The sequence below is a fragment of the Phascolarctos cinereus genome, unplaced genomic scaffold, assembly GCF_003287225.1.
Source record: "Phascolarctos cinereus isolate Bilbo 61053 unplaced genomic scaffold, phaCin_HiC Scaffold_4;HRSCAF=312, whole genome shotgun sequence".
NCBI lineage: Eukaryota > Metazoa > Chordata > Mammalia > Diprotodontia > Phascolarctidae > Phascolarctos > Phascolarctos cinereus.
In genome coordinates this window covers 251,614,614-251,629,869 of record NW_027555847.1, presented here as the reverse complement: position 1 = coordinate 251,629,869, position 15,256 = coordinate 251,614,614, and the positions used below count along the sequence as shown (strand labels likewise).

Genomic DNA, 15,256 nt, shown 5'->3' with positions numbered 1-15,256 from the left:
ATACATACAGATGGCAAAACAGTTTTAAAGTCACTTAGATCCATTTTCAAGATCTCCAAAAAGATGATTCCAAAAGGTTAAAAATGGTGTTATTACCAATAAAAGGCAAGAAGCTATCGGTAAATACCAACTCACATGCCTATCCTTATCTCCTTAAAATCTTGATAAGAATAGGCAATACACTTACAGAGACTATTGTTTATTAAAATATAAAGAGGGAGTAGGCAGAATTTCACAGAATATGCTCTACAGAAAATCAGTCTTCACAATCACACAATATAGAGACAGAAAACAATATGTTGTTCTTTGTTGATTACAGGTGTTTGAGTCTATATGTAGCAGACTCGGTATAGTTTATGAATGTCTTCCAACAAGCTGACTGTCTCCTAGGTATAAGTGTCACACAGAGATCTTTGATATATGCCACAGAGGTGATATTGCTAAATGAGCTGATGGTCAAATTTCATGAGCATATGCTTGCCAAAAGTATTCACCAGTGTGCCAAAGACTGCCTTGTGCAAAGTCCAAATAGGAATTCTTTATAGGAGACATGTCACAGATCATCAAATCTCTTGAGTTGGAATGGACTTTTACAGGCTTTCTAGTCCAGCCTAAACCTGAAGAAGAATCTCCTCAAGTGGTCATCTAGCTTTTGATTGAAGATCTCTGGTGAAAAGGAGAACCCTTTGTCCCAAGGCAGCGCATTCACTTTTAGATGGCTCCAGTTGTTTTCATTATATCAAGCCTAGATTTATGTACCTTACAATCACTGCTCCTTATTCTAACCTTTGGAGCCAAACAGAGCATGTGTAATCCTTCTTTCACATGGCAGCCCTTCTGATATTTGAAGATGACTGCCATGTTATTCCTGAGTCTTCTGAATCTCCTCATGTCCTTCAAGCCAGTCTTCATAAGGCATGGATCTTAAAACCCTACAGCTGATATGGTCAGGAAGTCCTGGATTTAAAGCCATTGATTAATCCTGCCATGTCCTTGTTTTAAGTCACTTCCCTGTCTGGTCCTCAGTTTCCTCTTGTATAAAATAAAAGTATTAGATTAAATAATTACCATGATCTTGATTACTGCTCTCTGAATGCTTCCTGGTTTCTTAGTTTACTCTAGTTGTGATCTGACCAGGGCAAAGTGCAATGGTCTATTGCCTCCTCAGCCCTACACCTTTTGTCTCTCTTGATGCAGTCTAAGATTCTGTTAGCTAAAATCCTCAGATCTTTTGCAGATGAACTCTTTTCTAGATACAGACAGTTCTTGCTTTATGTAAGTAGACTGTTCCACAGACCTCTACATGAAGCAATTTTTAGCTAATGCGAATTTGCCAGTGAACGTTGGGAAAGGAGAGAAGGACAGAGACAGAGTGGGGGTCACGGGCCAGTGGAGGGAGGGTGCCAGCACATGGTTCAAGGACACATGGGGTCCAGGGACAGAAAAGTGATGCAAGAAGAGCAGAGGAGCCAAGGACAGACTTGCAGGTGGGTGGGCAGCACAGGGTAGAGGTCTTCTTTCTCCACCCTCTGCCTGAAGCCAAGCCCCCATCCAGTGGTAGCAGTCTTTAGGAGTCTGTTTTGCTTTCACTTGTAGGTGTTGTGTTGGGTTTTTTAAGGTTTTTTTTGATAGGGGGATGGGAGGCTGTGGAGTGCCAAGCTGAAGGGCAGGAGCAGAGAGAGAGCATAGTACTATACAGTAAAGTTAGTATGAGTGGTTGTTTTTTTGTGTGTGTTGATTTACATAAAGTTGAATATGCATAATGAAAATTTACATAAAACAAGAACTGTCTATATACTTCTAGCTTGTACTTGTGAATATATATGTGTATGTGTGTGTATATGTATGTGTGTGCGTGTGTATACACACACACACACATGTACCTACATGTCTATATTAACATTGGTGTGTTTACATTTTCCCCTTTGAACTTCATCTTATTAGATTTGGCACAGCATTCTAGCCTGTCAAGAGACTCATCAAATTTGACTAATCCATCATATTAGCCATCCTCTCACAAATCCCTCAGACACTCCACAGAAAGCTTTCCATATTGACATCAAATTATTAATGACTATGCTCTTGCCATTCAAACAACTCTGAATCCACCTAATTTTACTAGCCCACATCTTTTCCCCTAGAATAGTACCAGGCATTGTTTTTGTTTTTCTTTCCTCAGCACCTTTCACAGTGTTTTGCATATAGTAGGTGCTTGATACATGCTTGTTGATTGATTGACTTAAATTGTATTCTGTCTGTCTAGTAATACTGTCAAAAATAAATAATGTTAGTCTGGGATAACCTGGCCTTGACAAAATAATGCTGGCTCTTTGTAATTAGTTGTCTCCTTTTTTGGATGTTCACCAACTGTGTCTTAAGTAATACTTTTTGCCAGTATTTGAAATCTAGTTCACTAACCTAGAGTTTACAAATTCTTTTCCTGTTTTCAAAAATCAGAACATTTGCCCTTCTCCAATCCTGTAATGCCTTCTCTGTTCTCCATGATCTTGTATAGATTACAATCAATAGCTTAGTCATCACATCTGCTATATATCAGCTAACATCTGAACCTGGTGATTTAAATTCATTATGGGTACCTGGGTGGTTTTTTGCTATCTCACTATGTATGTGGGGATCAACTCCTTCACCATTTTTCCTACCCTTTCTAAGTATAACGACCATTCTCCATGGCAGAGAAAACAGAAGTAAAATAATTGAGCAGCTCTGCCTTTTCTGGGTTCCATTAAAAACCCAAAGGTCTTAAGTCAGCTTACTCTGAGTTTTAGCACTCCTGATACTATTCTCATAGGACTGTCCCACACTTTTTATTCATCCTGTTACTGCTCTTGCTTCCATCTTCTATACTTTTAAAAATTACTGAGTTGTTTCTTACTTTGGCATCCACATTGATCTTTTTCAATGAGTCTCGTGTTTTGTACTTTCTTTGAAATCTCTCCAGTAATCTAGGGTGCATATCAGACCATGCTCAACTTTCTTTCCCTTCTCTATTTCAGTTTCTAATATGGAGTAGTCACTTTATAAATTTTTCATCATTTCCACCCCTAGGAGTGTTTATGAGAATCAGTTAAAGGATTGGATCCTCCATTCCAAGGATAAAATTCTCATTAAAATTATTTGAAAAATTATTAGCTGTTCTTTTGGCGGAGAGAAAACTCCATTAGATAAACACATAATTGGAGTTGTCCATTATATTATGCTGCCATGCTAGGCTTATGATCTCTTTTCTCAAATTCACTTATTTATTTTCTCCTGTCCAGTTAGAATGTAGTATTTCCTGATATTACTTCTGTTTCTACCTTAATTGACTTTAACCCAGATGTTCTTTACCATACTCCCATGCTCTAGTTCAACATCATATCTTTGTAATATGCAATTTTAATATGTCCCTCATTTTCTTATCCTGTCTCTTTTGAGTAAGATATACCCATCCAGGCCAAATTCTAGTCACAGGTCTCATCCTGCCAATTCTCAGTGATGCCTGTGCAGTCTAATTTGCTTTCTTGGACTTGCATCTCTGGTTTACCTTACTTTACACAAGTGTGCGCGCGCGCACGTGCACACACACACACATGCTATGCAACTGTACATAGACCACTGAAGCTATGGATTTTACTCTTGTCTCCTTTCTTGGATTTAGTCTCTTTTAAATTTGAGTGCTTCTGCTGCTATCCTTACAGTGTTGCAGCTGTAATCTATAGTTTCTAGCTTGGTAGATATACATAAGCAGAATTCTTCACCTTTTTTTCTGTTTAAGTACTTTTCTAATAGATTTGTAAAACTGCAGGAATATAAGTTTTTATTGGTCCTTTGTAAGATACACTTTACTTTTTTGTCCTGGAGGATGTCATTTCTGCATTTTAATCTGTTAAAATCTGTTACAGAAGTTCTTGCCTACAGTCACTAGTGGTGATGAAAACACCATCTCTGCCCATAAGGATTTTAGTTTCCTGCTCAAGGCTGAATAATTTTTAGCAATGCTTTCTAGATTCCTTTTGGCAGTATCATTTGTTCCCATGTAATTCAGCATAGGTTATTAATGGTCATCTAGTTTTACAAATCTTCAGAGTGTCTTTTCTTTTCTAGATACATGCCTTAGGAAAACAGCTGATGTCCCTGTTGTTAGGTTGACAAATAATTGCCTCACTACCTCTCAGCAGGTGTTTACCAACCTCCTCCTTCTCATCTCTTTTTCCTTGGATCTTTATTGGATAACCTTTCACCTGGCAATATCTATGGTTAAACATCATCATTCCTAGAACTATAAGTAGCTGTTTTCTCATTATCCAGTTCAGCATAGTCCTAAAGGTTCTGTGGACTTTCTTCCCATTGCTTTCTAGATCACATTTTTTTTCTACTCTTCAGTTTTCCTGACTCATGTCAGAATTTTTCTCTGCATCTTCCTATCCCTTTTTCTTTGTTTTCACATTGAAACTGTTCTTCACTTTTGTGGTTTAGTGTTTTGTTTTTTTTTTATTAACAGTACTTTAATTTTCTTAATAGCCTGGAGTATGTGAAAAGGTAATCATTACTTTCTCTTCTAGGACCCTAGCTTACCCTCTGAGCATAGATAGCAGTCATTTGGCCATATCATAATTATAAGAAATGCCACTCTGTCATTCTGGCTATCAGCCATCCTGGATAACTTCTGTGGCAAAGAGGAGTTCTGTTTGTGGGGACATTTAGCTCCACGTTTGTCACATTTCTTATCACCTTGTTAGAACTATATCACCTTGATTGCCCCTTGACATTCACACCTTCTTTTTCTTTATCTTACCAATTGCCAATTGCCTGTTTTACCAATTTACCTTTTTACCAACTTCCTGCTGATTCTTTCTATCTGTTGGGTTTTCTTGGGTTCTTCTTTTTAGGTCCTTCTAATCCTTCAGGTCAATTCCTTCTCCTTTGACAAAGGTCTTCCCAAGATTTCCCTCGACCAGTTCAAAATCACAATACCAAAATTCTCCATTGCCTTCAGAATTTCTTAGCTTAAATCTGGCTTCTGCCCATTTTCCTACTGAAGCTAGCAGTAGAGTGATGTGAATCTGAATGCTCCTATTTTGGAATCATTGCTGATTACAAGTAAATTCTGCAAGACCCAGAATACTACCTACAACTCCTCAGTGGGGATCCATGATTTCTCAAATGAGATAAACCTATTAATCTCTACCAAAAAAGACCCCAAAATTAGATGAATAATACTTATCATCCAGTGTGATATACAATTGGATGGGCAATCTGTTGAGCTAGTCTGTCAGTCCATATATCTTGGGCACATACTTCAGATAGACAGTGAGCCAAGCCTACAATTGAATAGAAGAATTGACAGGATTGCATTTGAGAAATTATATAGTACTCTTTTAATATAAATTTTTATTGATATATCTTGTTTTCATATCACTTATGTTTTTTTTTAATCCTGTCTCCCCACTCCCTCCCAGAAAGCCATCCTTTATAATAAAGAATTTTGAAAGAGGAAAGAAAAAAAAGATCTGTAAAGCTAACCAACAATAAGTACTTTTAGTGATCCCAGGCTTCTCTCTTACATATAAGTCTGTCTTTTCACCATGAGTAATCTTTCCATCATACCATATGGCTACAGATTATGGATTTACATAATCTCAGAAGAATCATAATCATAATTAGGTGACCGAAAATACAATGGAAAGACAATGGAAAGTGGGGCAAAGTAGACAGCAACATATTACCACTGATGAATGATTTGTGCAAAAGCTAGTGTAAAAAGCACATACATACATACATATATATACATATATACATGTGTGTGTATGTATGTATATATATATATATATATATATATATATATATATATGAATCTCAGGATGGGAGAGCATTTATATCTTGCTATCCTCATCAATTGAGAGATGATTCCCATACTGTTAACATATTGAATCCATCAGAGTAAGTATGAAGGTACAGTTCAATAGCCTACACAATGATTTCTTGATATATATGAAATCATCAGTCAGGTACTAAGCATATATATATATTTAAACTGTTGCATACATGTACATAGGCTATATCAGTATTAAAGGATATTTTATAATGACCACTTTTAATGTTTTCCCATGATCTTTCTCTTTATTTCTTCCTACTATCATTTATCCAGATAAAGCACATGTTAAAGCATATATTGAATATGGCTGAAACAAACAGCTGGGGAAAGGGTGAGGGAATATAAAAGGGAACTCCAGAAATCTTCCTTGGGCTTTACCTCAATGAAGTATTAGAATGAATTAGTATGTATTTAATTGTTCTTTCTAAGTGCTTAATCTAACAATTTATCTTAAGGAAAAACATGAAGAACAGCTGCTTACTACCTTGCCTCCACCAACACCCTCCCAGATAAAAGCTATTGGTGTTGCCATTGACAAAGTGGTAGAGGAGTTTGGCTTAAATAATGAAGACTTAGAACAAAGACTTGAAATAAAACAAACCATGGAAAAACTGTTCCATCAGAAGTTACCAGGTATTCTCTAGACTTGCCTTTTGATTTATATAGTAAAAATAGCTCTTTTGCATTACTCACTGGTGGTGATTTTTAACCATTAAGGGAAATGGACATGGTCTGTCCTGAAGCTCTTTCTACATATTGTCCACATCCAAGGTAAAATTACTTGTTCAAGCAGCAGTTAAGGGTTCTTCTTCTTTAATCACACATGCTACAGTTTTCCATATATGGGTATCAACACAAAGTTCTCATATTTTATATCTCTATATTATACCTAAGTATAATATAGTTAGAAAATATCCCTTTCTGCTTTTCACCTATTAAAAATAATTTTGAGTTGAATGAAAGCCAAAATTTTTGTCACTGAACAAAAATACTTTTCTAATACCTCTGTTACATAGAGATGACCCTGTGTTCTCAAAGGCTTTGTGCCACTGGGGTACAAGTTCTGGAAGCTTCTCCCATGCTAGAAAGATTTTGACTACGTTCCTGGGGACAAACTACTTTTTTTAGACCAGCCTAGATAAATATTGAGAGACTCATCAACAGTAGACTGGCCACTAAGTGATGAATTCTCTGGCCATGGCAATCCATGAAACTAAAAGACAAAATGATCCTTAGTTCTGTGTAGCCCCCTTCTCCTGTGATAGTAGCAATGTTGGAATCACAGTTTTTAAACCATCTATAAAAATTATCTTAGCTGTCGGTACTCTAAACTGTGAGATCATCATCTAGGCACAAGTGAATGTATATATTACTAGGGTAACTGAGTCCTATCACTATTGATAATCCCCATAACAAACTGTAACAGAAGATAAAATGAAGTTATAGCTAAGTGAAAGGATGGCTCCCAGGTTCTTCTTGGAAAGACAAATAGAGCATTTGACAAAATTGGTTTTATCTGATCTTTTATCTTTTTCATCAGAAGCATGGGGCAGTTGGTCAGCTTGTTTTGTTGAGCTTGTAATGAGCATAAACATAAAGACCACCCTGAAGATAATTCTAGTTTATGTATTATCTGTTGCAAAGGAAGAAATTCTTTGAAGACTCTCCCAGTTAAGTCAACATAAACATTATCAGTTGCTTCAATGAAAAAATGTTATGGAGAACAGTAAAAAATATATTAGAAAATACAGCTCAGGATTTAAAAAATGAGAGAGGACCAATGGTTTACAAACTACACAGAAGCCTCACTGCTACATATCATGAATACCTCCTTTGAGAAGAAAGTTGGGAGGCTCTGAGCATGTAAGCACAAAATAACATAAAAAATAAAAATTGTTATATATTAATAGGGAACAACTAATTATCCATGTTGGAACCTGTTCCCAAATAAACTGTCTCTTCCCATTCAGACCACTGACTTATTAGAGCAAAGATCAAAAACAATACCTCATCATAAAAATAAATAAAATTAAGAAAGTATGACACATAATTAAAACAGCTCCAACGTGACCTAAAGTTAAACAGGAAAGTACAATGATGGGGGAAACTAGATAACGTTTGGTAAGAAACCCATTTAACTAAAAACATTTAAAGATGAAATTAAAACAAGGACATCAGATGGGGAGAGGATTGTAGAGAATGAATAAGATCCATCAAGATTTCTGTGACAAGTTGTTTTCACCTTTAATGACGAGTAAAATCACCGTTTTTGGACTCTTAAAATCACAGTTATCAATGTATTGTATTAGAAAGTAAAAATGGTACTGAAGAAAATAAAGATGAGAAGAACAGTTGGACCAAACCAAGTATATACAAAAGAAATCTATATGAGAAGTGACAGAAATTTGAGTGTACTTCAAAAATGGAAAGATACTAAATTTTTAAAGGTGATGAATAAGATGATAAATAGGGCTTGTGGAAATACAGATACATTCATGCATTACTAGTAGAGCTAGGAATTTTTCTGGAAAATGTTTTAGAATTTTACTAAAGACACTCAACTTTACGTACCCTTTGACACAGTGTAACTGCTACTAGGCATTTGCTCCAAGGATGTGAAAGTTATATATCCTACACACAAAAAAATATTTATAGCAACACTTTGTAGTAGCAAAGAACTAAAAGAAAAGTAGGTGCTTATTGATTGGGGAATGACCAAACAAGTATGGGAATGTAGTTGAATGTTACTGTTCCAGAAGAAATGACAAATATGAAGAATTCAGAGAAAATTGAGAAGACTTGCATAAAATGATGCAGAGTGAAATAAAAACATAACCAGGAGAATAATTTACATGATGAGTATAATAATATAAAAAAAAAATCTTGAAACACTTCAGAACTCTGATTACTGGTGGCTTCAGAAGACTGACGATATATACCTCCTGTTTTTTGGCAAAGACAGATGGTAACCTGTAGGTTAAGAATATGGGATACGTTTTCAGACACAGCCAATATAAATTTGTATAGTACGGGGAGAATTTATTTGGAGGTGGGAGGTATTTTGGGGAAATGACAATCATGTAACAAAAAGGAAAGAACATCAATAAAATAATATTTAAAAGGAGGAAACAGTCATGGCCATTATTACTACTCAAAAAAAGGTAATAGAGAAAATAGTAACTCCTGATCCATATCTGCTTTCCCATCCCTACAAAATAGGAAAATAAGCCACAAAATTGAGAGCATCTTTGATGAAGGTTTGAGAGAGAAATGAGCAGGATTTTGCAAATGATATTCTATGGCATATCATGTCTTAGAGCCATGCATCTTCAAGAATACAAAAGTCCCACTGTGTGCTTATTGACTATTTAAATAAAGATGAAGTAAAGCACAATGTTCCTGTAAAGCGTCTCCAACAAGATGTCTCCTATGTATATATTAAAGTCGTAAAATTGAGTTCAGCAACTTTTTATTCTAAAAGTATTTATTGAATTTAAAACAGAAAACTTATAATTAATATCAAGGCACAAAACAGATGTTTACTAACTAAAGATGCTTGCAACTGTCATGGAGGATGTCCAGTATAAAGTCCAAATTGAAGAGATCTATAATTTTCCTTTCAGATAGTGAGGACCTCCAGATGTTTCTGTTTGTGAATGATATTTTGTCAATTTCATCATGCCCCAAATATTGCAGCCTCCTAAATAAAATCTAAAATCGTTCAAAAGATTGAACCACACAGGAAGAAACTAGGATTTGTCAAAAATGTGGTCAGTATATAGAGCTAATCCAGCAGTCGTTATATTGAACATGGGCTGCAGATGGACAGTAAACTGAGCACAGAATTGAAAAGAAGGAAGAGAGCTAGCTGGATTGCATTTGGGAAACTTTATGTTAACAATTCCCAAACTTCTGTCTGAAATAAAAACCTATGTTTTTCACTCTGGCATTCTACCATTGGTGTCATGACTGCAATCACAGAATACCACATTCCTCCAAGGCATTAAAGTTGTGAGTTAACCAAAGGATAATGGAAAGATATATATATTGGGCATGAATCGGCTGCAACAAATTACCGATAAAATATATGTAAGAAGCAATGTTGAAGATTATATTAAATGGGTGTATAACCGGAAAAAGAACATCATTAGTTGATAGCAAGAGAGAGGCATAAGCCTGCATACTTCATTGGTGCCAGCATAATGTTAGGCTACTTAGAGCCTAGAATAAATATAGCAAGTTGTGAGAATTTGCTGTGGAGTATTGACTTATAGGAGGGCATGGACATTAGGAACACGGGTAGAAGGCATGGATGTGTTGTGTTCTGCACTGCTGGAAAGAGCATTCCTAATCAGTGAAACTAAAGATTTAGCTAGTTATAGAATAAAGGTAAATCTTTGATCACTGTGGGTTTTTCCACATGCAAAAATAAGTTTAGCTAAGCCACAGAGGCATTATGGTGAAATGGAAAGATCACTGGATTTGGAATCTCAAGCTCTGGATTCAAATCCTGTTTCTGCTACTATTAGCTATATGACATAGAGGAAGTCACTTTTCTTCTCTGGGCCTCAGTTTGTAAATTGGGTCCTCATTTGTAAAATTGGTTGAATGAAATGATCTTTAAACTTTATGAGCTAATTCTTTAAAGAAACAATTGGAAATTAGTTTAGAAAAATTTTTTTTGTGAGTTTATTCATTGTAAAACATTGGTTTCTTGAGTTGTCAGCAATATTACATAACCCCTCCTGTTTTGAATTTTTCATTTTTTTCAGCATGTTTTGTTTTTCCTGTGATAGTTTAGGCAAATGATTTATGAGTGTAGCTGTCGCGGCATTATCAAAAGAATCATTATGTCTGAAAGAGTACTATTAATTCTTTTGTACCTTTAACAGCACTGTATGGCTTATGCATACTATCATAGAAATAAGGGAAACTTTTTTCTTCTTCTTGATATACCATGTGCCTTACATTATGCAATAAATGCCTTTCTGAAAAGCTGGCTGTAAAATAAATCATTTTCCAATTATTAAACTGGGATGGGCTTATAATGGAAAAATACTGTGGTCCCAAGAAATAAGAAGTCACATGAAAACAACAAAAAAATACTTTAAGATTACATGAAGGAAACATAGTAATTTTCTGACAAAAAATAGTAATGTTCAAAATTAAGTTGCACATTACAAATAAAGAATATAAACTTAAAACATTTTGCCAGAGACTGCATTTTCTTGAGGCTCGATCTACTGGAAACGGGGATGTGTCCTGTCTTATATAGTCTTAAATTCACTCTATGCCATTGTAAATATTCTTAAAAGAGTTGTTGTCTCTAAAGTGATTATCTTGTGTAAATATTTTTGTGGCATGTTTGTATACTTTATGAGGGATTTATTATGAGAATGGTACAAAAAGATAATTTCCATGATTTATTTCCAAAAATAGTAATAGTTCACGTTTTTACAAGACTTGAAAGTTGATAAACTACCTTCCTCACAACAACCTTCTGAGGTAATAGTATTATAGAATTTAGCTCTGGAAGTAATGTTAGAGGTCATCTAGGTTAGCCGTCTCCTTACAGCTGAGGAAATGGAAGCCCAGACAAATTGTGACTTGCCCAGAGTCACATAGCTAGTTAGTAAGAGAGCCAGGATTCAGACCCAGGTCCTCTGACTCCAAGTCTGCTGCTCTTTCCACTTCACCACAATGCCTCTATATGGTTAATTGTTGACAGGATCGTTTAAAAAAAAAAGAAAGAAAGAAAAGAATGAAGTGAATAAATGTGGGGTTAGAATGAAAAGTAATATTTGTATTTGTTTCCCAACCCTTTTGATTAAGGTTTCGTATGTTAAATCAAAATTAGATTTTATCTTCTATGCATTTCAAAATAATGTTGGTTTTTCAAAATATTGTGTTTGAATCTTTAGTCGCATTTAACTAATATTTCTGAAAATTGTGCAAATCTGTGAAACTCATTTTCTGCATGAAATATAAGTTAAAAGGCAATTTCTTGGCTTATTAAAACCGTTATACTTTAGTGATGAAATTAAACTACACTGAACTTGGACACTCCTTCCTTATTTGTCCTGAAATTTAATATATTTTTGTTTTTATATATGAATCTATTTAATTTGGTTCCCTCTTCTGGGGAGGAAAAATAAAACTTGTCTCCTTTTTTTGGAAGTTTTTATAAATTAAATTTTGCTGATGAGAGTATTTTTATTTTTAGATTGTTCTTTAAGATTGTATGGGTCATCTTATAGCAGATTTGGTTTCAAAAATTCGGACTTAAACATTGATGTTCAGTTTCCAGCCACTGTAAGTATGACATTTTTTTTCTAAAACCATAGCAAATTGTGATGAAATCTGTTTTTTTTTGTTTTCTTCCACAATATCCATCCTCAATAAAACACATTTATTAAGTGTGAAGCATTATATTAGGTGATTATTGTGACTACAAAGATCAGTAAGTTTTGCTCTCAATGAATTTCTTTATATCAAACATTCCAATGTTCTTTCATTTTCTAGTTCAATGGTTCTCAAACTTTTTGGTCTCAGGACCCCTTTTTACTCTGAAAAATTATTGAGGACCCCAAAAATCTTTTGTTTATGTTAGGCTATAATCTATTAATTTTTTTTTACCATATTAGAAATTAAAACTGATTAATTTATTTATTCATTTATAACTAACAGTAATAAACCCATTACATGTTAACATAAATAACATTTATATGAAAAATAACTATTTACCAAAACAAAAATAATTAGTTAGAAGAGTGATGTAATTTTACATATTTTTGCAAATTACTTTAATGTCTGGCTTAATAGAAGACAGCTGCATTTTATCTCTGCTTCTGTATTCATTTTGTTGCTACATGTTGTTTTGGTTGAGGTATATGAAGAAAAATCCAGCGTCACACAGAGATGTAGTTGGAAAAAAAGAGAAGTATTTTAATAGACAATTAATGTCTTAGTATTATTTCAAAAGTAGTTTTAACCTAAGAGACCTCTAGGGATTCATGGGCCACACTTAGAAAACTGCCATTCTAGTCCAATTGCTCTTTTTAATTTTGTGCCATTTGGTGATAGTAATTGTGGATCACATATCTAGTTAATTTTTAAGGGCTCCTATTTACTATGTATTTATATGGTCCGTAAAGATTCTGGTAATAGAATTTTAGAAATGGAAGGAACCTTAGAGATTATTTAGTTTACTACCTCCCTTCCTCCTTATTTACGGGTGAGAAAACTAAGACCCAGAGAGGTTAATTTACTCATTCAGGCCTGGAGGTAGCAAGAGAGCTGTGCCTGGTACCCAGGACTTCTGACCCAGGCAGATTTTTCTACATAGCAGTCATGATTAAGAGCTAGAAAGGGCTTCTTTTCCCCATCATCTAATCTAACTCTTTTATACTTCCTCGATCTTTATAGCCACTTCTTTTTATTGCTCATAAATGGAAAAAATGTCCCAACCTCACAGAATGTGTTAAACATGTATTCTATAGCAGATAATCTTTTTTGTAATTAGAATGTATAAATACAGTCAGGAACTTTGCTAAGTTTTTCTTTGTTTTGTTGTGCCTCTTTGAGTAAAAACTGGAAACCCCCCTTTTAATCACATTATCTTTGTTTACCCAGCATAGTTGAGGAACTTGTTGTTCGAGAGAACAGAAATGGAGATGCAGATTGATGTCAGTATTGTAGTCCTCCCCTTGCCTGCTGTATTTCACTGATTTCCCTCCTCTCCCCCTATCCTGCTAATGGTCTGTTCACTTCAGCTTCCCTAGTTTTCTGCATACCCATGGGGATTGGTTTTTATGGCTACTTGGGCAACTCACCAACCAATCATAAATTGAAAATTGGAAGCCTTTAACCTTCGAATATTCTGATCAGTTATCTACCCAATCGTAATACTTCTTAGTTGATCCTTGTGTCTTTGTGTCAGCTCTTCCCCAAGGTCTTCCACAGGTGAGGTACTAAAGTTATTTAATATTCCAGTTGCCTAGATACCAGCTTTCGAAAGTGTAACTATGTAATAGTTGTTCTTCTGACTATCTTCATCATAGTTTAAAAAGGAAAATTTTATGTCCTAAAGCATAAATACCTAATGCACATATGCCATGTAGTTATTAGACTTTTCATTTCCACATCAGTATGTACATTTCTATTTTGAATTGTATATCATCACAATTAAGATTAAAATAGTTGTGAACTGAGTTATCTCATTTTTTTATGTACTTGGATTATTTCACAGATGACTCAACCAGATGTGCTCTTACTTATTCAAGAATATTTAAAGAACAGTGGTAAGAAGTACCATATTTTTCACTAGTACTCTTAAAATCATTCTTTTGTGTTGAAATTGTCCATTTAATCCTGACATTTTGAAAAGAAGGAACATTAGATGTATATTGTTTGAATATATGTGTGAAAGATAAATTTGAATTTATAGGAATTTCTGATTGATAGGAAATGATAGGATTTAGAGCTGTAAGGAACTATACCTTGGATTATTCACATCACATAGTCTTACTCTTTCCTTTTATATGTGAGAAAATTGAGACCCCAAAATATGAAGTTATTCTCCCAAGTCACATAAGCGTTAAATGGCTTTAAAAGTAAATCTGCTCATTCCAAATGTAGGGTTCTTTCCACTATGCCAGGCCACAGGTCCTGCTATTAGTTCTATTGTGAATAGTTTGTAAGATTAAGTGTGATCGTATGTATGGTTAAAACTTATTCCTACACTAAAAATAACTGAATTAGGTTGAGCCTAATATATTGGTTTGGAACCTAATATATCTAAGACTTTTATAAATCATGCATGCTTGTGAAGTTAGAATAGGATGAAAGGTAATAGAATTTTAGAGACCTTGTAAATAATCTAATCCAAGTACTCTACCCTCTTCCCAATTTATTTTCTACAAGAGAAGACTGAGACCCAAGGAGATTAACTGACATGCTTAGGATCACCCAAACTCAGCCCAGGCTTCTCAACTCCCAAACCAGTGTTCTTTCCATGGTACCGTGCATCTTCAAGGCCCCTAAGTCTAATAGTAATGAGTAAAAAATAAATTAAGGGAGCTTCAGTTGAAATAAATGACAGATTGCAATTTTTAAAATGTGTAAATTATTGTCTATTCCCTTTTACCTGTTCTTTAGCCTTGATATACATACAGATATATTACATAACCACATCTTGGCTTCAAGCCTGAAGTGAATTTTGGAGAGGTGGTCTATGATCAAGCTAAAGTTTATCAGTTGGTTAATGCAGTGTCCATCGGTAACTGTTTATGTTTCTTATATTCTTAATGGAATACTTTATTTTATGTTCTTCAATGTTCCAGGTGAAGGAACCATTGTTAATAATAATTTTCTGACTTCCCA

The 15,256-nt window shown here is 34.7% G+C and overlaps 1 protein-coding gene across 1 annotated transcript in view; it reads left to right on the top strand.

Moving 5' to 3' along the window:
- TUT7 (terminal uridylyl transferase 7) overlaps positions 1 to 15,256 on the top strand; it is an 84,746-nt gene that overhangs the window by 12,181 nt on the left and 57,309 nt on the right. Inside the window, 3 exon segments of the mRNA XM_078153000.1 lie at positions 6,331 to 6,508; positions 12,099 to 12,187; positions 14,124 to 14,175. Of these exon segments, the coding sequence (XP_078009126.1) occupies positions 6,331 to 6,508; positions 12,099 to 12,187; positions 14,124 to 14,175 (319 nt within the window).